The 27341-nt window shown below is 43.6% G+C and overlaps 2 protein-coding genes and 1 long non-coding RNA gene across 3 annotated transcripts; 2 read left to right on the forward strand and 1 right to left on the reverse strand.

Moving 5' to 3' along the window:
- Positions 1–229: 229 nt before the first annotated feature.
- LOC142767000 (phospholipid scramblase 2-like) lies at positions 230–8587 on the forward strand. Its single transcript, XM_075868217.1, has 6 exons — positions 230–346; positions 636–743; positions 843–920; positions 2427–2566; positions 7442–7612; positions 8576–8587. The coding sequence occupies exons 1-6, from the start codon at positions 331–333 to the stop codon at positions 8585–8587; spliced, it is 525 nt and encodes a 174-aa protein (XP_075724332.1). The 5' UTR covers positions 230–330.
- A 1622-nt stretch (positions 8588–10209) lies between these two features.
- Positions 10210–13026, forward strand: LOC142769287 (uncharacterized). Its single transcript, XR_012885750.1, has 2 exons — positions 10210–10368; positions 12828–13026. It is a non-coding gene; the product is annotated as an uncharacterized LOC142769287 (long non-coding RNA).
- Positions 13027–15111: 2085 nt separating this feature from the next.
- Positions 15112–27070, reverse strand: LOC119166860 (phospholipid scramblase family member 5). The gene is made up of 8 exons (XM_075868225.1): positions 27040–27070; positions 24392–24985; positions 23019–23129; positions 21404–21481; positions 19645–19784; positions 18027–18197; positions 16675–16833; positions 15112–15177 (listed from the first exon to the last, which is right to left on the reverse strand). Exons 1-8 carry the CDS (start codon positions 27068–27070, stop codon positions 15112–15114), a joined length of 1350 nt encoding a protein of 449 aa, XP_075724340.1.
- Between the last annotated feature and the right edge of the window lie 271 nt (positions 27071–27341).

The raw sequence follows: 27341 nt of genomic DNA on the forward strand, positions 1-27341 counted from the left end.
TACATCTTAGCCACTATCAATTACTCGGTCAGAGATGCCTCAAACTGAAGCCATCTGTCCTGAGCATCAGCAATGCTTCTTATCTCACCAACAGATAAGAATTTAAGTGTAATTGGCAAGCTATTTATCATCATCGTAGGCTCAGAACGTGATAGGCCAAAGCACATACGGTTGTGCCGTGAGACGGTGAAGACGACGACGAGGTGCCGTTGGTCGCATCAACAGCGCGTTTTTGGACCGGCCGCTGAACCGGAGTCGGTTGAAAGAGTAGCGATCCAACGCCATAGGAACTGAGCGCAGCAGAGCCACGACGACAGTCTTGACACCACCATGTCAATGGTCATCAGTGAGTGCGGGCGACAGCATTGATAGGATTAGATCCCGGGTTACTTTATTCTTAAATAACAGCGAAGAACGCTGACTGCGTGTTTTCGGCGTAATGTAATTCAGCGTTAGTGCGCCTATTGTAACGTGAAATGATCGAATTTCATTTAAGGACATATTCAGTACAAATTGTTTTATTTACGCTCTGTATCCGTACTAGTGTACACATGACGGCTCATCCACTAAACAGAGCTATGTCATGAAGGCCTTTAATGCGATAACTAAACTTACGTTCTTATGTGCTTTTCCAGCTGAACAGCCCCTGACCCCCTCGGCTCCCTCGGTATGTCCACCCGGTCTCGAATACTTAACAACCGTTGACCAGTTGGTAATCCAACAACAAAGCGACGTCTTCCAAAGTTAGTATTTTTTTCCAAACTTCGTCCTCTGACTCTTTACCTTCGTCGTACCTCCGAAGGCAATCCATTGAATCTCTGCGATGCCACATATTTGTTTAGATTTCGTCGGATACGAGAAGTACAACAAATACGTGGCTAAGAACGTGCTGGGACAGTTCGTGTACCTGTTTGCCGAAGGTGAGCCTAAGCTAATTTCAAATGAGCAGAGAATTTCGTGGTCGGTTAAAAGCTTGTTTGGCCGAAATGACCATGATAGCTAGTTTTAAAAAGTGTATGAATAAGTAAAGATTGTGTAACAGGCTGACCGCAAAATTCTTATAATTTCCTGGTTTTATTGTTGTGACTTTTAAAGGGTCCCTGCCACAAAATGGTCAAAAACGCTGCATATCAGTAGTCGAGACTCCTGTAGACGCGTGAGCCGAACATTATAGCGAAGCACACCACCTGGAATTCATAACTAATAATCAAAGTCAGCCAAGAAACACTTCATCTTCTCTGTATAAATGATGCGATATAAACAAATGGCTGCACCACATATCCGAACTTCAGTGTGGTTGGCTGATTTCATTAGCGGGAGATCCGTAGTCACCGTGGTCGCCGCAAGATGCCGCCACATGCCCGCTGGCTCGCTTGCGATGACACAAAGAAAGCACCGCGTTCAAGAAAAAAAAATAAAGTGACCAATGTCCTTACGCGCGCTGATGAAGGGACGCATCTTCCTGCCTCTTGACATCCCTCTACCTGCGTAGCTTTAAGCGCGTTCGATGGCACGATAGTAGAGAGAATAGCGCTTCAAGTGTTCGAGAACTGCCTGTAACTCCGCTCGTACTAGACGGATACTAAAATTTTTGCGCCTTGTGGTTTGCGAAGGGACATGCGCCAATAGGGAGACTGTCACTACGACTCAGGAAACGTGTTGCAGAGTCCCATTAAGAGATGATGGGTTCCCCATGTTCACCAATACTCAAAACAGAACTCGCAGTTTGATATGGCCCAAGTAGGACATGAGAAAGTTTGTAAACAGTCTTTGTATTCCCGAGTTTACCTTGGCGTAAAACTGAAGAAAAAGTATCATTCAGTTTTTTCTCGTGCAGCATTGTGGCTCATATGAAATACATACATACATACATACATACATACATACATACATACATACATACATACATACATACATACATACATACATACATACATACATACATACATACATACATACATACATGCATGCATACATACATACATACATACATACATACATACATACATACACATACATGCATGCATACATACATACATACATACATACATACATACATACATACATACATACATAATTCGCTTGTTCGATACCAGTACGGTTAAAATCCTTCAGAAACTTTCTTTTCGGAAGTGTGCCCGTCGAAATCACGAACTAAATGTACAAGCTGAGACCAGTTGCAGAAATATAAACCACTAGGCTTGATCATTGCACAGTAGGCTCGTTCAGGGGGCACAAACGATAATCGCTCTCAAAGAACACGAGTTATCACAGTACAGCATAGTGCGGTCATATCCATTTGCTCTTGATATGGAAAAAAAAATATATCGAACCAATCTAAGGCGGCGGTGAACTTCTGTTCTTGTTTCAAGTGCATTGCCTTCGTAAAGACTTCGCGTAAACATAGTGACTTGTATCGATTTCAGACAGCGGGTGCTGCAAGCGATGGTTTTGCTGCACGCGGCGCTGCTTTGCGATGAAGGTCATGGACTACCGCAACGTCGAGGTTATGCGATTTGTTCGGCCGCTGAGGTGCGACTATTGCTGTGCTTTCTGCTGCCTGCAGGTGAGTCAGCTGCACAGACTATGCAAATACACTGATAGAATATATATATATATATATATATATATATATATATATATATATATATATATATATATATATATATATATATATATATATATATATATATATATATATATATGGGATATGGCACAACGGGAGCGTTGTCAACAAGGATAAATATATTTATTTCCCAACAGTTTCGGGAGGGGACCTCCCTTCATCAGCCTGATGAAGGGAGGTCCCCTCCCGAAACTGTTGGGAAATAAATATATTTATCCTTGTTGACAACGCTCCCGTTGTGCCATATCCCATACCTTCACGAAGACTAACTGGCCCATTGAATTATTACTCCCACTATATATATATATATATATATATATATATATATATATATATATATATATATATATATATATATATATATATATATATATATATATATATATATATATATATAGTGTCCCATTTCTTCCTCTTGTTATCGTGCTATTAGATTGGATCAACGCAATCCACGCCCACGGTGTTCGAGAAGCTTCAGAACTGCAGTAGTAGATCATTTTGTTGAGATTACTCGCACAATGCGAACATTACAAATTATTCTGGAAACTACATGGCAGCTAGTGATAGTGCTGGAGTATTCGACGGCGCATATACGAATGCCGACGTGCTTCGACACTTGTTTGTGGATGGACAGCCGACGCTCCGCTCGCTGCTATCAGTGGCGGTGTGTATCGCCGTAACAACGCCTCCTTTATTTCATTCAATACCAGTGCGAACGCACACTCTTCAACGGGAGACGTCGGTCCGTTTTAGTTCAAAAGAATGGTCGTGATGCGACCTCACATGAGGTGCACCGCTGCTTGCATCACACGTCCATCCGAGCATTTTTCCGCGGAGACGCGATAGACGTGTGTCCCTCTTCAATACTTTTGCCAGATTTGTTCCTTCATGCTCCTCCTTTGTGGCTGGAAGCATTGCCGCCGCCACCTCACAGCGTTAGTTATGCAGTGGGGTCACCGTGACGCGTCCCCACTGTTTGTCCGCATAGCGCCACGAACGGCGGCATGCTATATCTCAAAACACCGTATAACTTACCGAGCCAGCGTCACCGCCAACATAGTGATAACGAAGAATGCTGGACGCCATCCCACGGATTTGTACACAACTGAACCAAAAAATCACAGCATATTCACGGAGTGAATGATGATGAGTGGGAAGAAGCATTCGTCAGTCCGTCCGCGCTTCCGTCCGTTGGTTCATTCTTGCTTCCGTCCGTCCGTGCATCCACCTGTTCGTCCGTGTGCCCGTGCGTGTGGCCGTCCATGCGTCCGTCCGTCTGCCCATGCATCTGTCTGTCTGTCCAACCGTCCATCCACTTAATGAACACTCTTGCATCTTCTATATTCATCATATAGAAGTACCACTGCCCAGCAGACATTCCAAGGACTAAACGAGAGGTGGCACGGCCGAACTAGAAGAGCGGCACGCGCGCACTCTCTTACCGCCGGTGTTTCATGTCTAGTTTCCCCATTTCACCACCACTAGTTTATGGAAATGCGGCCCAACCCTCGCCAAAGCTTGCTAAAACCAAGGAGGCTACGCCCAGCGAGTTTAACGTGGCATCCTTTTCTGGTCGAATAGTGCTCAAAGTGCGTCCTTCTGTCACAAGTTTTTTTTTGTAAGCATCAAATTCGAGGCAAATTTTATTGAAGATTAAGCCACTGATACTCGTCTCTGTAAGTTATTTTATAAAAACAGTTATCTTTTTATTTATGATTAACGTGTCCGGGTTTCCTCCTGAATTGATAAGGGTGTGCGCATGCCGCTCCTCAAGTCCGGCCGTGGAGGTGGCTACCTACTACTACTACTACTACATATATCACAGACGCACGACCTACGGCTTAGGGAGCTTCGCCCTCAAAATTACTCTATATTGTTCCCGTCATAAAGTACTGCATGAGGAGCTCTCTTACCCATGACCGCAAAGCACATGCGAAGGCTCGGCGATGGGCGAGAGCAGGAAATGGCTTGAGAAAAGGTGAACGGCTGAATCGGGCGCATTCGGCTGGCATTGATAAAAAGAGGAGGCGCTGGCCGTAATCTGACCTTCCGTTTATCTTTCACAAGTTCGGCCAAATAAACAGTTTCATCTTGGACCTGCAGTTTGTTGCCTTCGTCTACGTCACGACTCCATGACAATAATACGCGTAAAATTTAGAAAAAAAATTCTGTAGACATAGAACTCAAAGCCCACATCCCCGTGCTACGCCAACAAAGGGGAGAAAGGAGCGCCTAACACTGATTCCGGCTACACTGTGTTGTATTATGTTTTATTGAAGGATCACAATTACTGCTGAATATATAGCGGAAGATAAAGCTTACGAAACGCAATGATCCGCAATGTTTGCATAGTGTATATTAGCGTTACCTCTCAGTCTGAACAATGCGGCAGTTAGCTAATTTAATGCATATGCGAAAGCAACTCGTTGAACTGCTAACTTCACAAACACTCGAGAGCAATCCAGCGTTATAAACACGAAGCTGTCTGCTAACGCAAACATGCACTGGTTATGGTTATACGGCACGGTGTTCGCGAACATATCATGCAGAACTTGAGATGCAGGCAATACATCAGAAGAATGGTTCATCGAAAATTGTTGCCCATAGTAAACTTAAGAACATCAGTGAACGTGAGGTGAGGTGCACGACCGTTCCTGTTATCTATTGACGAATGCTCTAGTAGAGTGCCTCTTCCTCTCTTCCTAGCTGCATAGCACGCTTCAAAAAAAAAAAAAAATGGTGGTTTTACTTTTGCTCACTATGATTGTCGCATGTTCGTCTCCGCAGCCTCGACCGCATTTGCGTTAATTTCTAGAGGCCCGGGTACCATGCGATGTAAGTGCGTGCTAAAAGACGTCATATTGTAGAAATTTCCAGATATTTCCACTACAACTTACCTCATAATATAATAGTTTCAGGACACAAAACATAAGATATAAGAGATTGGCAGATCCCACGTACTGTGGGAATCAATGATATGCGAAGCACGAATGAGGAAGGTTAATACGTCACTTTAAAATGACCACAACATTACGAGGTGGACGTAAATTATGCCGTAGATAACTTACATGCCAGGACTATCATATTCGGATACCGTTCCAGTTATCTATTGACGAATGCTCTAGTAGAGTGCCTCTTCCTCACTTTCTAGGTGCATAGGACGCTTCGAAAAAAAAAATGGTGGTTTTACTATTGCTCACTATGATTGTCACATGTTAATCTCCACATCCTCGACCACATTCACGTTAAATTGTAGAGGCCCGGGTACCATGCAATGTAAGTGCATGCTAAAAGACGTCATATTGTAGAAATTTCCAGATATTTCCACTACAACTTACCTCATAATATAATAGTTTCAGGACGCAAAACATAAGATGTAAGAGATTGGCAGATCCCACGTACTGTGGGAATCAATGATATGCGAAGCACGAATGAGGAAGGTTAATACGTCACTTTAAAATGACCACAACATTACGAGGTGGACGTAAATTATGCCGTAGATAACTTACATGCCAGGACTATCATGTTCAGATGTGTCATTTACATTCGTCGTCTATTCGCGTCATGTGATACAAAATTTAGTATCTGTAGAGCTAGCGAAACCACTACGAGCACGCATATCATGATTATCATGTTTGGACGTGTCATTCACTTTAGTTGTCTATTCACATCACATGATACCAAATATGGCATATGTTGTCATGTTTTACATGACACGCATATCATGATTATGATGTTTGGACTTGTCATTTACCTTCGTGGTGAATTCACGTCACGTAATACCAAATTTTGTAAATGTGGAGCTAGCAAAACGGCCACGAGCACACCATAAGGGTAGCTTGTAGTCATGTTTTACATGACACGCATATCATAATTATCATGTTTGAACGTGTCATTTACCTTCATCGTCTATTCGCGTCATGTCATACCAAATTTGGTGTATGTGAAGCCAGCGAAACGACCGCGAGCGCACTATGAGCGTGGCGTGTAGTCATGACTAGTCAACATGAAAACCATGACATGCATGTCATGATTTCTACGCTATGGTCACTTATGCTTGCCATGCAGTCATATCGTACCATGCAAGTTTTGCAAAATGCCATGTGAACGAAACCATCACAAGGGTATCAAAACCATGAAATGTAAATCATGACATTCACGACATACATGTCCAAATTTTCATGTTCTTACAAGTCAATTATGCTCGTCATACAATGATGTTATACCATGCCAAGTTTGGTATCGATACCATTATTGAAACGGCCAGGAGACCTAAAGTCGCAGGCGACTAGATAGATAGATAGATAGATAGATAGATAGATAGATAGACAGATAGATAGATAGATAAATAGATAGATAGATAGATAGATAGATAGATAGATAGATAGATAGATAGATAGATAGATAGATACGCTCAAAGTCGCCGAAGTTCGCTAAGAAATGCTTCGCATTTACACAAATTTAGGTGCATTCCTGGTCAGTCACTCAGGTTAGTCACAAAGATGCTACTCAACTTAAGTATACGTAAGGGAAAGCCACATTAGTAGCTGTTATATAGGGAACAGACGATAAAAGAAAGACGCAATAACGAAAGCGTAGGCGGGTTATTATGTGCGTACTTTGAGTCTTAAAAGTTACTATTTATCGTCTCTATCAGCACCAGATCGATGCTCAACAAATCTTAAATGGTCCGAAACGCAGTTTCTTATCAAGGCCGATAAGCACGTCCTTCAATGCATCGCGACAGACCTGTCGTGTACTCAAATAATACCGTAAAATGTGTCACTATAACTGCTCGTGTTGCTGTTTCCGCAGTACATCGAGGTGCAGGCACCGCCCACAGTCACCATCGCATACCTGTACCAGGACTGGTCGCCCTTTTTTCCTTCGTACACGGTCTACGATCGCCAGTGCAATCCGATGATCTCCATCGCAGGCCCGTTCTGCACGCAGACTTTCTTCTACTGCTTGGAAGCCAAGTTCGAGGCAAGCGCTCTCCTCGTAATCAGCATGATTGGCTTAATGAACGCTGGCGTCGTTCTATTAGGTTATATTATGTGCGACGTGGTAATGATACAACAGCGCTGTTCTGATTAAATTATCTTCCCGCTTCGAATAATTGTATTGGGGCAGCTGGAGTACAGGACTTCTTGTCTAGTGTCTTATCCGTACCCGAGATATAGTTTACCGTAAGCGTGATAGTGAGGGTCAAGGGAATTGCGTTACCGTGCAGCAAGTGTTCTTTCGGTACAACGTCTTATAGTTTAGCGGGATAGTGTTCACTTGGTTTACGTGCCCCGGCTGCTATGCTGGCGCCACCTATCAGAAGGTTAATAAGTTATTGAACAGTGAAAAGGAAAAGAAAACGAGAATGTTTTCCTGTGTCACCGCGTAAAGCAATGCTACAAGTTTATTTTAGTAATTGTAAAAGTAAATAAATATGAACCATGCACCACGCGCGAAAACATTTATGATGCCGATTTGTTTACATCGATGTGCTAGTTAGGCCTAAAGATTTTTAAAATAGGAAGCTATTCAAAAACCACGCAAACTTATCCGTATTACTCGGTCATCGAAGCTAACTGAAGGCAAGCGAAGCCATTTTATACTGACGTTTGCTGCGAACGAAGTGAATCTTTCAACAGCAGCACCGAAATCACCCCGAATTGGGTGTACAAAAGCGCCGCCACGTTTTACGTACCCTACGTACTATACGCTAACACGGTAACGTTAAATCTGAAAAGTAGCGTGCGTACGGTGAGCGGTACAGGTCACGTATGTTTACTGCGCATGCGCATTTCGATCTTGCTATCTCAATAAGTCCGCTATTAGGCTAAGCCCGATGAAATATAACTGTCTATTATTGTTCAGGTATGTATACCGCAGCCGAAAATCGCATAAAATCTGTCATTAACTACTCGCGGAAAATTTTGAAAAAATATTTCTCAGGTTTTGCCGTGAAGCTAGCTTCGTTGCACAGCTACAAAGTTATGTCGTGAACCAGCCTTTGCAAAGCAAAATCCAAATTCTCTTCACCCCGAAACTAAAAAAAAAAAAAGACGTGCAGATTATACGTACCAAGAGAATCGACGTAATGCGAAGCATGCGGAGGGAAGGAGACTGTGGCGCAACCTTTCATTGAGCGAAACGTTATTACATAAGCTCTGGTCAAAAGTTCCCAGGCCATGCTACCTTAGAAATACATGAGCTAGTAGCTTGGGCACTTTTGAACTCTATATGATATATGTTTTATATAACTAGTTGTTTACAGTTACGTAATAATGCCAACGGCAACGTGGGCCTTACAGAAACTGAGAGCGGTAAGGTGATATGTAGCGCTTGTGATTGGGAGGATGGCAGTCCTGGTTGGTGCTACATAGACCAACATCATTGGGCGGCGCTCATGTATACAAATAACATCAACTCGACGTAAGACCCGTATTATAGAAGTACATACATATGCAATATCTGTAAAAGCGAGCGCTGCAACAACGGATGGCGTTTAACCGTCATTATGCCTGCATTAGGGCCATTTACCGAAGCAGTTTTTAGATTTGGCGTAGCTTGTGGTGAAATATTTGATTGGCGCGAATAACGCTTGGGTTCCATTTCTGCTGCTATCCTTGCATTTGTTCTTTGCTTTCTTTCGGCCAACGCTGCCTATGTCAGCTTCTCTTAACGCTGTCGCATTTAAATGACGAGTATCTATTCCCACCATGTCTGGTTAAATATAAAGTGTTGATCACTCCAACCATCAGTGTCTATTCCCGCCGCGACGGTATTTTCACGTTATTCATGATGTGACCAGCCAGACTTGTTCGTCAAATTATCTTACCATCTCATACAAATTTGGGTCTACCCCAAGTTAAGGAAGCTATCACCCAAGACATAGGCAGCTTGATATAAAGACAAACAGACAGACAGACAGACGGACGGACGGACGGACGGACAGACAGACAGACAGACAGACAGACAGACAGACAGACAGACAGACAGACAGACAGACAGACAGACAGACAGAAACACCCAATGTTCCTGGTGTTCGTTAAGAAATGTTTCGCATTTAAAATATTGTAATACATGAAATAAAGTGTGTCCATATAGACCCCCCTTCCTCACTTGCGCTATTCTAGCATGATGCACTTCATATTTTAATTTAGTAGCGCACTACAAAAGGAGCAGACTGATAGCTGAAGGAACGATGCGCACAACAGGCACTGCGTGCGTCGTTTCTTAATATATCAGACTGCTCGTTTTGTTGTGCGCTGTTAAATTGAAATACGAACCAACACCAACTTGTCCCACTGCAGTTTATGATTTACTTTCAATCATATAGTCCGTGTGGTCCTACGAAAGAGTCTTGATGTTTTCATAGCCGAGTAGCAGCTCCGCAAGGCGGATGAGAATTGTCTCATCAATTTTACGAGTAGAAGGAAGCACAAAGGTAGCGGCATTTCATGCTACTGCCTCGCTGCAGAAATATAACAAGTCATGCAACATCTGACCAATGTCTCTACGGAGCCGTTTTTATTTAGAAAGAAGGAATTGGGTAGTTCGGTCTTGATTTGTCTGTCTCTGAACAGGTGCGGACGTTGGGTGGCATCCTGATCGGCATGATCACTAGAGAGACGTCCGGGTTTTCCCGAAGTTTCTATTTGGATGCCGACCGTTTCAACGTCACCTTTCCTCTCGACTTGGACGTGCACGTGAAGGCAGCGCTACTGGCATGCGTCATGCTCATAGTGAGTAATGGTAATAATTTGTGAGATTTTGTGCTCCGAGGTGACCGTACCATTTTGAGGCATTCTACAGTGAGGGGCTTCGGAAATTGCGACCACCAATGGTCAGTAAACGATCCCGATTGTTAGTTGAGGATCCCGGGAACACGTGAGTCCAACATTAGGCAGATACAGTTTAGCGCTAGAGTGATCGCACATGTTGCACGTGTTAAAGAATTGCCATTAGTTGCTGACAGTGCATTTCGGTTTAGCGGGATAGCGTTTACGTGGTTTACGTCCCCAGCTGGGATGGTGGCGCCACCTAGTGGAGGGTGAATAAGTTAAAAAAACTGTGAAAAGAAAAGAAAAGAAAATGTTTGCCTGTATAACCGTGCGAAGCAATGTTACTAGTTTGTTTAGTAATAACAAAAGTAAACAAATGTGACCCATGCACAAAACACAAAAAAATATTTTTTTGCTGATTTCTTTATATAGTTTACATCAATCTTCTAGTTAAGCCTGAAGATGTTCGAAATAGGAAGCTATGTCAAAAAGCTACGCTAACTACTCCGTAATACTTGGTCGTCAAAGCTAACTGAAGGCAAGCAAAGCCATTTTACATAGTCGTTTGCTGCGAACGAAGTGAATTCTTGAACAACTACGCCAAGATCACTTCGAAGTGGGCGTCCAAGACCACCACCATGTTTTGCGTACCTTATGTAAACCAGGCAAACACGTTAACGTTGAACATGAAAAATAGCGTGTGCATAGTGAGTGGTACGGGTCACATACGGTACTGCGCATGCACACTTCATTCCCGATATTACGCTAAGCCCGCTATCCCGCTAATCATGCTAAACTGTGTTCATAATAGGGCATCACGTGGCCTGAAATTTACAATAACTTCTCATAGCCCGCTTAAAAAAAGACCTCCTTTTCTTTCGTGAAATGACGCTTCAAAGCTCAATAATCACTGCATTGCAGGCCTAGACTCAGCCATAGGCTGATTTGAACATGACATGCTCGGTCCATGCAGGGCTGCTGCGGGAGGCCATCACTTGTAAAAGCACGCATTCAAAAAAAAAAAAAAGAAAAAGAAAGAAAAGTGCTCAAGGTCACGAGGCAAATGCGACACACTTTCTTCTCCGTTTACTTTTTTCTCTGCTTAGCTTCCAGTGCTTTCAACAGGACTAGAGAAGAGAAAGTGCGATTGTAGCGTGCGACAATTCTTTGTAACTCCCTTTGCACTAAACAGATTCTAAAAACTTTTGCGGTGATGAATTCCTGAGGCAATAAGCTCCTCTTGTAAATTCAATAGATGGCTTCTAGAAAAAGTGTTGCAGGGCCCCTTTAACGCGCAGCTAAATTTAGAGTTCACGGGACTTTGGCATTTCCCTTCCATTGAATTGCGGCCACTGCGACATGAATAGAACCCCTGTCTTTCAGGTCAGCAAAGAAAGTACAATTGTAGCGTGCGACAATTTTGTATTTCCCTTCGTACAAAACGAATTCCGAAAAAAATTGCGGTAATGAATTCCTAAGGCAATAAGTTCCTCTAGTGAACCCATTACATGCTTACTAGAAAAAGTGTTCACGAGCCTCTTGCATTTCCCTTCCATCAAACTGCGGCCACTGCGACAGAGATAGAACCACTGTCTTTCGGGTTAGCACCCAAGCCCGTAGCCAATGTGCCACTGTGGCGGCTTCTCAGAGTATTTATGAATGGAATAGGGATAAGAAATGCGGGTTGGATGGGTGGTATGCAGAAAAAAAGTTGAATGAGTAGATTTTAAAACAATAATTTGCAACTTCGGTCTTGTAGCCTTCTCTTCTTAGCTTGTTTAGAATGGATGCGAGTTGAAAAAAGAAAGTTCCGTTTTAGACATTGTATATCGTCATTGGTATACAGAAAGAGAAGCTGAATGAGTAGATTTTAAAACAATTATTTGCACCTTCGTTCTTGCAGCCTTCCCGTATTAGTTTGTTTAGCACGGATGCGAGTTGAGAAAAGGAAGTCCCGTTTCAGACTTTGCATATCGTTCATTTACATTGAATGGTTTTTACAATTTCAGCGAAGTTTCCTTGCTATATGCGTCACATGCACCCGCCGCGTTGGCCTATGGTTGCGGGATCAAATACCAGCCGCAGCGGTAGCACTTCGGTGGTGGCAATGTGCTAGGGACCCGTGAACTTTAATTTAGGTGCGCGTTAAGTAACTACAGGTGATCTATATTTACGAAGCCCCCCACACAGCATCTCTTTTAACCATATCATGTTTTTTTTATTTTAAGACCCCAAATATTATTAAATTACCCATTACACGCTTTCCTGCCAATTTTAAAGTCGTTCAAACGAGTAATCGTGGTTCTGGGTCGTAAAAGCTTAGCCATTATTATATTACACATTGCACAATTTAGGTTGGTTCTAAAATTGTTCTAACGTGAAATATGGATACTAAAAGTTGTGCATATGGTATTTTTCAGGACTTTATGTTCTTCGAGACGACATGTTAACGGACGAAACGAGAGACTCAGAGATGGCGCAATCGCTTTCCGAGTCGGACGCCGCCTTCTCGACGCAGCACGTCATTTTATCGGCTTGTGACCAAGACCGAGAGAATCGAACAAGCTTTTAAGACATGAATAATTTATCTTTTAAAAAACTTTGTTTCCCCACATGTAATACTTTGTTTGCATAGCAGTCCGACAACTTAAAGGTTTTTTGCACTGCATGGCGGTGTGCGAGCACTGGGAATTTCAAACGCAAGTTATGACTACCTCCTGTGAAGAGCAACCCGGTGCATTTAGACACTTGTTTCATATTTAAAAAAAGACGTTTTATTTCAGCTTTACATAGCTGATATTACGTTTTACTTATTTATTGCGGGGCCCAGCATATGAAATATTACTAGTGCCAGTTTGGGCTGAATGTAATTTGGACTGAATGTGCCACGCACAAAGGGGAGGGGGTCAGAAGTGCCCAGGCCAAGCTCCCATAGGAATACCCAGGATAGTGGCCTGGGAACTTCTGACCCGCCCTCCCCTTGTATACTCAGTCCAGTTTGGACTGAATGTACGACGTAGGGCAGAAGTGCGGGCTTTAAAGTTCCAGCTAACAGCAATACGAAAATTTTATCATTGAAAATGTTTATAGGATTGTAGACTTTGTGTACGTACTGGCAAGTCTCCCCTACCAATTTTTTTTGCTTCAGATGATGATGATGATGATAATAATGACCTACATCATTGACTTGCATGCAGTTTTGTGAATTGGCTGAGAAATGAATAAATAAATAAATAGACATATATTGTGTGGCTGCCAAAAGTATTATAAACTAATAATGCTAATTTATTAATTTTAAGTGTACTTGATCTTTGTTATGCACGTGAGTTCAGCGTATCCAAGCTAGTGTTTCCTAGATCTGGCGTGGCTTAGTGGTAGAATGCTTGATTGCCACGCAGAATTTTTGGGTCCCCGACATGTATTATTGCGATAGCAATCATATGGACACTCTCGGCTGGATTTTGCCACCGTCATCGGCGACCGCCGTCAGTCACCGTATATGTATAGGTATCTACATATGTGAAAACGCAAGAAAAAATATTTTAGAAAAAGATTCCGACGCGCAGAGGTGATCGTCTGACCTCTTGCTTGTGAGTGCGTGATGTTAGCCACTGAGCCACGAAGGAGCACGTCCTTCAACGTTGAAACGGCAAGATGTTTATATCTGCCACATACCGCTGCCGTTGGCGATCTCGGGTAAACTATTATGTTTTCAGCATTAACAGCGAGATGGTGCAATGAGCGCGCGTCACCAGATCGTCACGACGCGGCGACGCGCACTGATACGTTCTTTGCCCACGCGTACTTTGCCTCATGGAGGGGGAGGGGGTAGATGCTCTCGCTTGCGCGTGGTTATCTCACAGTGAGAAGAATCGTACGCCTAGGGCATTCACCGGAATGATTCTGTTGTAGTTACCGGACGCACAAAGGTGACTGCACTCGCTGCGCAGTCTCCGTTTGCGAAAAGAGCGCGTTTTGCAGACACAGTGAAGTAACAACTGAGACACTTATTTGCGTTCATCTGTACCTGTGAGTACATTTCGTGCGTCATTTGTGCGTGGGCAACGTGGGGCACGTTTTCATCTGCCTGCCATTTTTCGCGTGGAATGAGCCCTTGTTGCTATCGCATTCATTGCTTCGTCTTTGCGGTAAAGCTGTGCCTTTTCTTTGTATGTGGTCGTGTCAGCGCAGCCGATGTCCAGTTTTTATCAATGCTCACAAATTGAAATTACCCATGCGGGTTCTCATTCTTCTTGGATAGATAGTAAGCGTCTATCACCTGTGGCACATACCTGCTCGCGGGTATGCGCCACTGTCTGGCGGGATGTGTGACGGCATACGTGCGGGATTGTGACATTAATCATGTCTTCACTAGCGCGTCATCATTATCTTCCCGTACTAATTTTGGTTCACCCCAAGTTAAGGGGGGAACAAGAGAGCACCCAGACGTAAGGGGCTAGATAAATAGTTATATACGCGGACAGACGCCAAAAGTGCTTGCAGTACGCAAAGAAATGCGAGCAGAGAAATGGAGTCTGCGAGATAAACGTAAATAAGCACACGTACAGATGTACGTAAGCACAAGTAAACGAGATACACGTACACAAGAACACATAAAGCATTCATGCGACACGCGCTCAAGCCACAGTAATTGGTGTAAACAGAAGGAAAGAATCTCGAGTATTTTTATTGCGATCTTAAATACTAACGCCTAGCACGTTTTGCTCGCTTGTCTTTTTTGCTCCATGAGTCTTCGAAAAACATGTAGTCCTGTAGTAACACAAAAAAGAGACGACGTCAAGAACACCTTCAATTATATACAATATATTATAACGTAACAAAATCGTTTCACACAAAAGAAGAAATTTTCGTACAAAATTACAATGGATGAAGACCGAAATAAAATATATTTCAATAGTTCCCTCTGAGTTTAGCATTATTCACTGTGGCTGAGGAGCGTTTTAAGAACAAACATCACTGCACATTTTTTCAAAAACAGTTTTCTGACGCGCACAACGAATGCAACACACACAAAAGAATGCAATGCTGTTTTCAACAGGCTGATTTAGGAACTTCCTTAAAGCTATAAATTTAAAATAAAACGACATATACAACAAGATATACGAATATTGAAGTTATTTAAAGAATTCTGCGTGCGCAATTAAGACTTCTACAGAAGGAACTGTTTTATGCTAATGTTTGACCATCAACAATGAGCAGAAAAGTCACCATTAACTAGCTTAATTAGCACTGTTGCATTTGTGACATTCCTATTAACCCATGACGTGGTTCCTACAGCGCATTCACATATTTCTGGGTAAGAAAAAAAGACTGAGCCGAATGAAAAGTCAACGTTTTATAATTTAAAGATCTCGTAAACCACCCAGAGGTAGTTGCAGTTGTGCCCGAGTCTACAGCGAACATGTGACGGCACGAATTTTTCGAAACGGTGCCGTAATAGCGGAGATACACGCATTCGATGATCGAAATTCAGCCTTCACTCGTTTCGCTCTTTCCTTCGCTATGCTCCGTTTTTTGGGTCGTCTCTCTTTAAAGCGTCCCGAAACGTACCCGTAGCAGGGTGACAGCGCTTGGCTTTTTGACGCGGCGGCACGCCCTCTCTCTGAGAGTGAGGGCACGCTACTAGGCAAAGCCGCGAGCCATCTCCCTATGGGGAAAGGGGGCAACCTCGCATCAAGGCGATTCTATACCATAGAACCTCGTTGCGCCGCCTCAAGAAGCCACGCGCTCACGCGCTGCAATGAGTATTTGCGGTCATGCCTCTAGAGGTCGGGTGCTGCTTCTCACCATGCGAGGAGGGTGAGCAGAGCGATGTCTGTGCAGCTACCTGCTGGCAGAACAACAGGTTATTTCTGCTGACGACAAGACCATAGTCTTCTGGTGACTTAATGACCAAAGCTGGGGATACCGAGAGTTTTCGAGGGACGAAGGCGCACCCCCGGCGCATGGTGTCTCTCGAGGCATTTGTGGCGCGCCTACAAAGGAAACTTTGTGGCGTAGTGGGGCTGAGCGAAGCCTTTCACGTGGTATTTGTGATGAAGAGTCTCTCGGGGCTTATGTTGCGAGCCTGCGGTGCGTAGCGCTGCTGCGTTTGACACTTGATCGTGACGGTGCACTCAAAACTCGATGTGCGCGATACTTGAAACATTAACAAAAACATCGAAAGTGGTTTAGGGGCCCTTTACTCGGAAGGTATACGGTAATTCAAGCAATTATTAAATAAGAGAAAAGAAAAGCATATCTTACTATGAGCAGAGATAGGGCGAGAAGCGCAGCTTTCATATTTACATCTAGGTCGAGGGGGAAGCTCACAACGAAACTGTCGCAGTCTGTGAAGTACTCCTTCACGAGTCCGCCCCATTCCTTGGTGATGGCGCCTATGACGACGCCGTTCATCGAGCGAACCTAAATGGGAGAAAAGGAGACGCGTACGCTCATGGCTTTAACATTTTTGAAATGCGAAGCATTCCTTAGCGAACTTCGGCGACTTTGAGCGTATCTATCTATTTGCGCCTGACGATGCCACGTCAGGCGCAAATCTGAGGCGTGCGCCGCGCTGCGTTGCTTTGACGCACGCGTGTTTAAGCAAGCCCGACGTCCCTCCGTCATAAAAAGAGGTATATGCAGTGCTGTCTGCGTAACGTCGTTGGTGTGAAGTGCAGCATGTCATATTTCACGCCGGTTGCCACCGCGGGCCGCGCCGACGGGCGCTGGTCACGCCGGTCGCGCCTGGAGCCAGACTAAGTGCTCACGTTTTGCTTGCGTAGTGTCGCTGTGCCCAGCGTGTGCGCCCGTCAATGTCACGACGGAGTGTACTGGACCCTTCACGAGGCGCTCGCCGCAGTTTCGCTAGCTTCGCATATACCAAATTTTGCGCTATGGGACGTCAATAGACGACGAAGGTAAATGATACGTCCAAACATGATAATCTTGGTATGCGTGTCATGTAAAACATGACTACATTCTACGCTCAATGCGTGCTCGCGGCCGTTTCACTAGTTCTACATATACCAGATTCGGTACTAGGTCACGTGTATGGACGACGATTGTAAATGACACATCCAAACATGATAATCATGATAAGCGCGTCTTGTAAAGCATGACTTCGTGTTACGCTCATAGCGCGCTCGCTGCCGTTATACTAGCTCAACATATACCAAATTGCGTATTACGTGACGTGAATAGACGACGAAGGGAAGTGACACGTCCAAACATGATAATCATGACATGGAAGTAATGTACGGCACAATTTACCTCCGCCTCGTAACGTTGTGCTGATTTCAAAGTGACATAACCTTCCTCATTCATGGTTCGCATATCATCGACTTCCACTGTACGTGGGATCTGCCGTTTTTTTATTTATACGCAGAGTGAATATTGTGTTATCAGGATGCTACATACACTACTTTAGGATCCGTTGGATATGTTCACGTACAATGCTGAGAAATTATTCGGCGCTACGCAGGGATGCCAAATAATTTGTCGTGAATTAGTAGGCGTCCCTGCATTAGTAGGCGTCCCTGCATTATGAGAATTATTCGGCGTCCCTTACATGCCACCACACTCTCCACCACACCATATCGTGGACGCATACGTACTTCGAACTTGACGTCGCATTTACACGGCAAACTCTCGGTGCATATTGGTCCCACCACATGTAATGCCGGCTCGTTTTCCGGGCTGTATATAGTAAAGTACGGGTGGCAAATAGACCACCGCTGACGTATTTGAGCGATGGGAGTTCCTGGAGGAGCTTGAACTTCCATTTCCTAGAAATAGACAGGTAGCAGTAAAGACAAGTCCGTGGGGGTGCTAGGTCAGTGAAAAAGCATTTGTTAGTGTTTCTGTGCAGGCGGAAAAAGAAAGAAAGAACAGGGAAAGAAAGAAAGGCACGGAGGCTGCCATTCCACCCAGATGGGCGCGTTAAGTAGTCTGTCCGTGAATTACACCAACTTCAGCAATTGTAGTAATGCAGTTATGACTTTCTGTCATTGAATTGAAGCTAACAGACAAGATACGTAGCTGTGCATTTGAAGTGGTAAAGGGATACGTCTACTTAAGACAGGTAGTAACCGTGGAGCCGAACCATGAGACTGAAGTGACCAGAACAATAAGAGTAGGGGGGAGCACATTCGGCAAGCATTCTCAAATCATGAATGGTAGATTCCCACTATCCTTCAAAGGGAAGGTATACAACAGCTGCATCTTGCCGGTACTAACCTACGGAACAGAAACCTTGAGGAATACAAAGAGGTTCATTCAACTCAAGTTGAGGATGACGCAGCGAGCAATGGAAAGGGAAATAATGGGTGTAACTATAAGAGACAAGAAGAGAGCAGAGTGCATCAGGGAACAAGCGGGTGTTAAGGAAATCGTAGTTGAAATCAAAGAGAAATGGTCATGGGCAGGGCACGTAGCGCGAAGACAAGACAACCACTCGTCATTAAGGATCACATACTGGATCCCTAGAGAGGGCAAGTGGACGAGGGGGAGAAAGAAAGTCAGGTGGGCAGATGAGATTAGGAAGTTTGCGGACATAAAGTGGCAGCAGCAAGCGCAGGACCGAGTTGACTGGAACATGAAGGAGCCTTTGTCCTGCAGTGGGCGTAGTCAGGCTGCTGCTGTCTGCTGCTGCTGCTGCTGATGATGATGATGATGAACAGACAAGAAAGCCAGGGAAAGTGAAGGGGATGTTGTGTATAGCATTTGTGATGCAAACGTGAAAAAGTGGACAAAAAGATAACTTGCGGCTGCGAGAGACCGATTCTGTGACACTCGAAAGGCAGCTCCGATGCTCTATTAACCGAAACACAGCGGCGGTGGTCTCCCCTTCCACTTTATGTTACATAACTGGGAGTGTTAGTCATTGCCACAAGTAGCCATGACGACGAGTGTGGAACACACTTTTTCTGCCTGCTGGCGTCTCGAGGCACGTGATCTTTTTACTAGCTGACTAATCTTTTGCACACTTCCTGGGGGAATTCAGCCTGCCACAATGACAACCTCTCTTTAAAATAAAGAAAATAAATATGAATGACTCATTTTTTTTGCTGTGTTTAGCCAAGAAAAGAAAACGAGCACTTAAAGTTGCCATTCGTTCCATCCTTCAAGGGCACGTGGCCACATTCTAAGCCCACGTGACGTCACGAATGACTTCCGATAAAAAAAAAATGAACGCATCTGTCATTGAAGCAGAGCCGCCATAGCATTCCTTACCTGCAGGCAGCAAAAGCAGCAGAAGTTTGAGCATCGAAGGGGTCGCACAATGTGGATAACAACGGTGTTCGTGCTGTCAAACACGTCGATTTCGAGGCACCGTCTTGGACCGCAGCAGCACCTGGCGCATAAGCCCGAATCTGCGCGAAAACAGGTGAATCCGGAACTGCGTAAAAATTAAGGAGTGGAAAGGGCCTTTTCTTTTGTTTTTTTTCGTTGATATGAAAATTAGAAACTTGAGCGGATAAAGATGAGCGAAGCTCCATAATACATACTTGTGAGAAACTGGCTTACTCTTTTGTCAGCAGACAACAACAACAACAACAACAACAACAACAACAACAACAACAACAACAACAACAACAACAACAACAACAACAACAACAACAACAACAACAACAACGACGACGACGACGACGACGACGACGACGACGACGACGACGCCGAAGCCACGACTCCTGTGGGTGGTAGTGTCACCATTGCAAATTCTCAGCAAATACGCGTAGTGACACGTTGGTTAGCGAATGACTGGACCACGCAAGAATTGCGTAGTGACAAGGAAATTACCTAATATTAAGATTAGAAAGCTGATACTGTACGTCAGTGTTTTTCGTGAAAAAGCTCTAATAGTATTATTAATTGATAAGGCTGAACGTCACAAAACCACGATATGACAATGAAAAACACCATAGTGGAGAGCTCGTAAAATTTCGAGCATGAGGAGTAATTTAACTTGCACCTATATTCAGGTACACAGGCCTCAAACGAAAAAAAAATGAAACAGTAAACAGCTTCGAAATAGCTGCGACGTCATCGCATAACCACAGTACGTGCCATTACAACTTTCTGCCACGTGGCCACGTTCATAAATACAAATGCGAACCTGTATTTGTATTTATGAATGATTAAGATATTCATTTTGATGCAACATCATGGAAGGAGAGGACATGTCATTTCAACGACTGCGACCGCAAAGTATATTCATTCTGTGACTGTGGGTACTCCGTAAAATCTATCACCGGAATCATGGCGGCGCTTTTATGCTGTGTGGACTGGGTGATCTCAAGGTATACACCCCTATTTTCATGGCGTTGCAAGAAACTAACATCACTGATAACATTGCCAGAACTTCACAGACGTAGCTTATTATCAATTGTTTATTTGTCTTGCTCTGAAACGTCCATTTAAGAACTGCGAGTACCGAAAAAAGGGGTAGCTGCTCATAGTAAATTTTCTTGAACGAAGCTTAGCGATACCTTGTGTTTAGGGCACGCCAATATTATCCGGGGTTTTACATTCTAAAACCATGCTATGATTATGAGAAACGCAGATGGTATTCTGCTCCGACATCACAGAGTACACGCTCCTCTACCATTTCGCCTCCATCAAAATGCGACCTTGCAGCTGGGATCGAACCCGCAACCTTCGGGTAATTGCCAAAGACCATAGTCACTGTTTCATTGAGGCGAATTTAAGCACGCGTTTACCACATTGAAGCTGAGGGGGGAGGGGAGTAAGAGAGTGGAATTATGTGTAACGTGGAAGAGTTCACAATCAAGGGTAGGTCCGGAGGTGGGGGGCTTGGATGTTGTGACGCTTGCCCCCGTATCTCACTCTAGCCCCACTCTCAGTTTTTAGTGTGTAAGCAGTCTACAGCGGTGTACATTCTATACTCAACTTTAGGTATCAGACTTTCCCGTAAGCTGACCTCACCTTTCCGAAAATTGCCCTGTCCACAAAATATATAAGAAAAACTCACTTTCCCGAATGTTGTATATGAGCTGGCCCATAGAATTCTTGGCTTCATAGACGTTGGCACCTTCAATACCCAAGAAAACTGGAAAACGAAGAGTGCACATAAGTGTCAAATAAAAGTGAAAATACAGAAACTCTCTTCACGCGTAAATTTTGCCGCAACACATATCACAGCTGCGCTTTTTCAACATGAACACTGTTGTAGCTCACCGTATTCTGTGCGTTGTCACCCCAAAAGTGAAGTTGGTATGCATCTTTAGATTTGGAACGCAATACCAGGAATCCCCACTATCGTGTACAGCAGGTGCGTGTATAGAACGATAACGAACCGGTGAAAAAGCGAGAGGAAAAGAAAGAGATAAGAAGAAAGAGAGAGAACAGAAAGCGAGACAGGAAGCGGGTGGCAGGAATGGGGAGAAATAAAGAGAAGAAATACATAAAAAGATAGATAAATATACACAGTAAAAGAGAAGAAAAAACAGACAGACAAAAACAGTGAGCAAGACAGAAAAAAAGAAAGAGATAAATAAAGAAAACGACAAGTAAAAAAAGATAAAAAGAACCAGAAACAGAAAAATAAATAGAACGAGAAGGATATAGAAATAAACAGACACGAAGAAGAGATGTGAAAAAGAGAGACAGAGGAGATAAAAAGACAAAGAGAAAGAAAGAAAAAATGAGAAAGATGCAAAGAGAGGAAAAAAGAAAGGAAGGAATAAAGAGAAAGCGATACATGAAAGAGGTGCAAAGAACTGAGAGAAAGAGATAAATATAAGGCTGTCTTGCAGGAAAGTTTATGGTATAAAAAACTTCAGTTCTAAAAACGTATATGTTCTAACAATAAAGTTTGTGTTGTTTTTGCACCAGTGGTGCCAAGCGTGAAGGTAGTGCGGAGCTAGAAAGCCTTCTTTGTTTCTTCTTTCTCATTTTTTTCTCCTTTTCCAGAATTTTTCATTTGTTCCGTCTTTTGTTTATTTATTTGTATTTATTCCTTTTTGTATTTTTATTTGTTTCTCTCTCTTTCTCTTTCTCGCTTGTTTCGTTTTTTTTCTCAAATTCGTACGTGGTTTCACCTGCGTTACGCAAAGTGAAGACAGCATAGCGAATAATGCAAGAGGCCTGGGCCCTAGCGTGCTCCGCACTTAAAATAAAAAAGTATCCAAGCATAATGGGAAAAAGACTTCTCTTTAGTGTGAGCGCAGGTTTGGCTTGCGTTACGCTCAACACCGACGAGAGCACACAACAGCCCCGCCCCTAAACTGCTCCGCACTTGATAGAAGAAAGAGGAAAAAAAATGCAAGGAAAACTCTCCAGCTGTACACTTTATTCAGGCTTGGCACCACTTGTGCAAAGCTGTCATTTTAACTTCAATGGTGCGCATAATTGAAGTTAGTCAAAGAAATGCCATGATTGACTCGATAAACTTCGCGGATATTCAATTGCCCCCTCCCCCAGCCCCACATATCTTCTCCAAAGAAAATTAAAACAAAGTATCCGTAAACAGGGGTTGTGTCCAATCGACATTTTGACAAAACTCCTGTTTACGGGTTTTTTTATTGCAATCTATAATTTTCTCCATCCTGCCGTGTTTTAGAATTTCCAAATAAAATTAGTCATACCTTCGAGGAACTCGACGCTTTGTTGTATTACTACCTGTTCAACATGAGCTAGGTATTCGAGACCAGGAGGGCAAGCCGGCCTGCCTGCAACCTGCGGGGCCTGTGCAGCTCCTGCGAACACCAATGTTAACGCGCAACAATAAGATTTATTGCACAAACTTGTTGTAAAATCAAAAGTGTCTTACTACTAGAACTGTTTGTAAGAGAAGATTTTATTATCCTATATTAGGAAGTGCGGCAAACGAATGGCGAAGCCGCCCAGGAAACTAACGAACGAGAGATTTCGTGCATTTGGCCAAATAGCTTTTTTAATGCAGCACTAGGAATTTTCCATGACTTTCTTATCGCATTTGGTTTTACGTCACTTTCTAGACGAGCACATGTGAGTAAGCTTCACTGAATATTACCAAAACTATATCAAATTTGCGGCTGAAAGGTCACACGAAATCTACTTCTCAAACGTACGAGACTGTATATGTCGACCGGAAAAATTACAAGCTGCGCATAGGTCTTCCAGATCAAAACACTCTTAACCATAGCAAGCACTGCTAAGAAAGAAAGTCCTTTATTAGCTCACGCTACACGAGAATGCTCTTGTTTAGCATGGTTTCTTGTGAAATGTCTGCAGCGCTCCGAGTGCCCAGAAAGAAGGATACAGACGTGTCAAAGGGCGCTCAAAAATCTCGATAGTTGTATTTAATTGCAGAGTGTTATACTCTATGACGTCAGTGGTAAGCCGCATAGCCGAGTGCACTGTGGTGTTGAAACTTTCGAAGACTTAATGATGCGGACTGATACGATTAACTTAGATAGCGGTCAACGAGGGTATACGTAGGTGTTGCGTGGATTACGGGGCGCCATATTTGGCACTTTCCATTTCGTTTCCGTGAATGTGGGAATCAACTTATCAAAACGCTACCTCCGAATGAAGGCTCCTCTTACCCACCCTGTGTCACCCCGACTACCGATCTTTCATGAGCCTCTTTTGTCCTAATAAGTATAGGTATCTCCGGTAACCAGCATAAGAAGACAAACGCTCCCTTAATGCTCGGGTGCATTGAATTTCATAAATAGGTTGAATTTATATCGGCTATTAGCCAATAGCGTGTTATGTGTCGTTTGACGCCAGACATAAAGCACTGCCAGTTCCGAAGATAGTGAGCACAGGCTTCTGTATGAAGAGGGAATGACAATTTAGCGCTTTGTTACTAAACTTTCCTTGCCATGCACGACTGCAAGATTTGGCTGAGATGTTCATAGAAGTAGTCCGCAATTCAAACAATGTGTTTTTCTCGCCAAACTCTAAGTGCGGTTCCTGAATTGTTTAAATGAAACACCATTCATGCATCCCGTCTCAACACCAACATACCGACCTTGTGCAGGAAATGGTGTGCCGGGGAGGGGCGCTGCTGGGCCAGGCACAGTAGAATCAGGTCGAGAGGCACCAGGAACAGAGGAAGGAGCATCGTAAGGGTCAGGGATGAATCCCTCAGGTATTTCGATGCCCTCTGCATTGACATGAGAATAGGGGGAGGGCCCAAAAGCTTGGGAACCATGCGTATGGTAAGCAGACCCAGAGGACGTGGGTGCACCATGCACTGCTGGACCACTGGCAGGGCCCTCCAGGGCTCGGCCTTCACCGTAGCCGTACGAAGTGGGACCACTCGAATAGGGGGCAGCACCAGCAGCAGAGGAAGCGGCACCATTGTAAGTAGCAGCGTACGTTTCCCCCTGCGGTGCCCTGTTCACGTCATGTCCTGGCGTGTAAGAAGCGGAGGCATAGGAGCCAGCTCCGGCAGACGCCTGGTAACCGTACGTTGTGGCATAAGGCCTGCTGGAGTCATTCGCGTGGTCACGGGGTGTACCGTAAACAGAGGGTGGTGAAGCAGGAGTTGGTTGTGTAGGCGAAGGCTCTGGTTGTGAAGCTGCACTAGCTGTCGGTACCCTAAAACCGGCTTCAGGTTGCTCTGCATGAAAATATAAAAAAAGAATCAAGAAATAAAAACAAAAACAAAAACAAAGCAACAACATGGATTGTTTTTTTTTTTCGCACTACGGGAACTTACAGCCTTTCTAGAAGATGACGAACAGAGGCCCAAGCCTATTGTATCCGGTTCGAACATTTGAACAAATTGTGTACACAAGAACGAGGAAGTCTGGCGATCGCAAATATACTTCACAGGAGTAACGTCAACTGAAATATAGCGCTACTTCAGGGCTTTCTGTGCCAAGTGCCTCCAGAAGTAAATAACTTAAGAAGGCAAACTACTTTATATTAGCGGTGCAGTTTTATTCGCTTGCTCATACTTTGGGATTGTACGCATGCAAGCACGTCGCACCCAGCCTTCTGCAGCCTTCATAGGCATGAACCGGCGAGCGCGCTTCCCAAAGTACATGACGCCAGTGGGCGATAAAATTACATTACTACTGAGCGCGTAAAAAAACGCTTTGTTAAGAAAATATGACTGGAATAACAGTGTGCCACCAAAAATTTGTACCACGCAGGTACTCCCCATCATATGTGCCGTAAGGCCTATTAGTAAGATAAGAATTAGTCAAGTTTATTAGTTGAGATCATAAAGATCAATCATAAATTTAAATATGTTGTGTGACGAGTTCATATTGATTACAATTCCTCTGAAAGAATGATAGAACGATAGAAAGCATAATAGCAAAATTTTCCAGATAGCTCAGAAGATGATGAATTCGATGACTGGCATTGATAAAAAACCAGGTTACTAAAAATTTGTAATTTTGTCTAGAATTCAACATTTTTTTTAATATGTTCAGAAAGTCGTCTGTGAAGACATGCGGTAGTCAAGAGAAGACGCGCAAGGCTTACACAAAAGGTCACACTAGAAAGTGCAGGAAAGTTATAATTTTCATCCTAAAAACTCAAAATTCTGCATCTACAGATCCCTTTAGCAAAAAGAACTGTACAACCTTCGATACATAACTGCATCAAAGTTTTAAACATATCTCCTTGTTGAAAATTCATACGTTATCAAGGGTATAATATGACGTGAAAAACAAGCCATCGAAAATGCATCGGTATCTGCTTCACTTTCTCCGCTTTTTCCCGTTTTATTGTTAGCACCGCCTCAAGGGAAGGTGTTATTTTTTAGTTTCGTGAAAAGCAATGAGATAAAGAGCTTGCTGGCAGGTCGTTTAATGTTTTGTGTCCTTGCTCCAGCTCTGCGGTGCAATCGTATCTCACAGGTTTAAAGAAGCTCTACAACACTTCTTCCACATAATCAGAAAACACTTCTGATTGGTAGTGCAAACTACTGAGAGCATGTGTATCAACCCTTACAGTAGAGCACGCGGCTTAGAATGTACAAAAGATTCTGAAAGTCATCTACAAATCGCTTCCTCTGCTGTCTAAAACAAATGATGCCATTGAAAAACCGCGCCGAAAACCTAAATTCTGCTTCCGTTGGCCAACTTCAGCATCTTGAGCCGCATAGTTACCGTGGCCGCCATAGAATGCTGCTACATGCCTACTCGTTTGTTGGCGACCACATCGAAAGCTGCGTGTTCGAATAAAAAAAAAAAGTGCTTTAAGCCATCATGCGTGCTGTCGATCGGGCTTAGCTCCTTGCTCTCTTATCATCTCTGCCCCCCCCCCCCCCCCCCATTACCTTTCAGCATGCTCGCTGGTACAAAAGCAGAGAGAAAGCTCTTAAAGCGTGCGAACAATCTCTTTAACTTCGTTCGTATACTTGACGTGTTCCACTAATTTTTGCGACAGTTGATTCGTGAGACAATAAACTCTATGAACGACACCCTTCGTTTATTACTTAGAATAGCGTTGCTGGGCTCATCTAATATTAGGCATCAGTAATTTCGAACTTGGAAAACTTATACCTCAGCGTCAGTCACTTACAGGGGAAACAAACAACCCTTTACAATACGAAGCCTTTCCATCAAAATAACGTTGTGTGCGTTACGCAATACTGTAGCTCCATTTGTTGTTTTACCTCTACGAACAATTTCGAAGCAACTGCCAAATTTTTTTTACCTGATGACCAGGGCGCTCGGTTGGGATCCATGCCACCAGCGGCTTATCTTTTCGTCGTTCTTTTCTTCGCCTCGCGAAGAATTAAAGTGGACACCAAGTTACATTTAGTAACCGAGCTTTACCGTGGAGTGTTTTGGTAGAAAAAAAAAAGCAATATATGTTTTCGCAAACGAACGACTGTATGTTCCAAAAAAAGTATCATGCCACTTTTTCCAGTGTTAAATTGCATGCCGCTACAAAACGATTTCAGACATCGAAGCACTGAAAAAGATCTTCGAATATCCACAAAGTGAATGATGTTG

This window comes from Rhipicephalus microplus, chromosome 1 (genome assembly GCF_043290135.1).
Source record: "Rhipicephalus microplus isolate Deutch F79 chromosome 1, USDA_Rmic, whole genome shotgun sequence".
In the NCBI taxonomy this organism is placed as follows: domain Eukaryota; kingdom Metazoa; phylum Arthropoda; class Arachnida; order Ixodida; family Ixodidae; genus Rhipicephalus; species Rhipicephalus microplus.

What these genes read in the sequence shown, in the direction of transcription:
- LOC142767000 (XM_075868217.1), top strand. An exon ending in CGTGTACCTGTTTGCCGAAG is followed by an intron (nt 921 to 2,426) that starts GTGAGCCTAAGC and finishes TATCGATTTCAG; the next exon opens with ACAGCGGGTGCTGCAAGCGA. An exon ending in GTGCTTTCTGCTGCCTGCAG is followed by an intron (nt 2,567 to 7,441) that starts GTGAGTCAGCTG and finishes CTGTTTCCGCAG; the next exon opens with TACATCGAGGTGCAGGCACC.
- LOC119166860 (XM_075868225.1), bottom strand. Translation starts at nt 27,070, where the DNA reads ATGGATCCCAACCGAGCGCCCTGGTCATCAG. An exon ending in CCGAGCGCCCTGGTCATCAG is followed by an intron (nt 24,986 to 27,039) that starts GTAAAAAAAATT and finishes ATTTTCATGCAG; the next exon opens with AGCAACCTGAAGCCGGTTTT. An exon ending in AATGCGACGTCAAGTTCGAA is followed by an intron (nt 16,834 to 18,026) that starts GTACGTATGCGT and finishes TCTCCCATTTAG; the next exon opens with GTTCGCTCGATGAACGGCGT.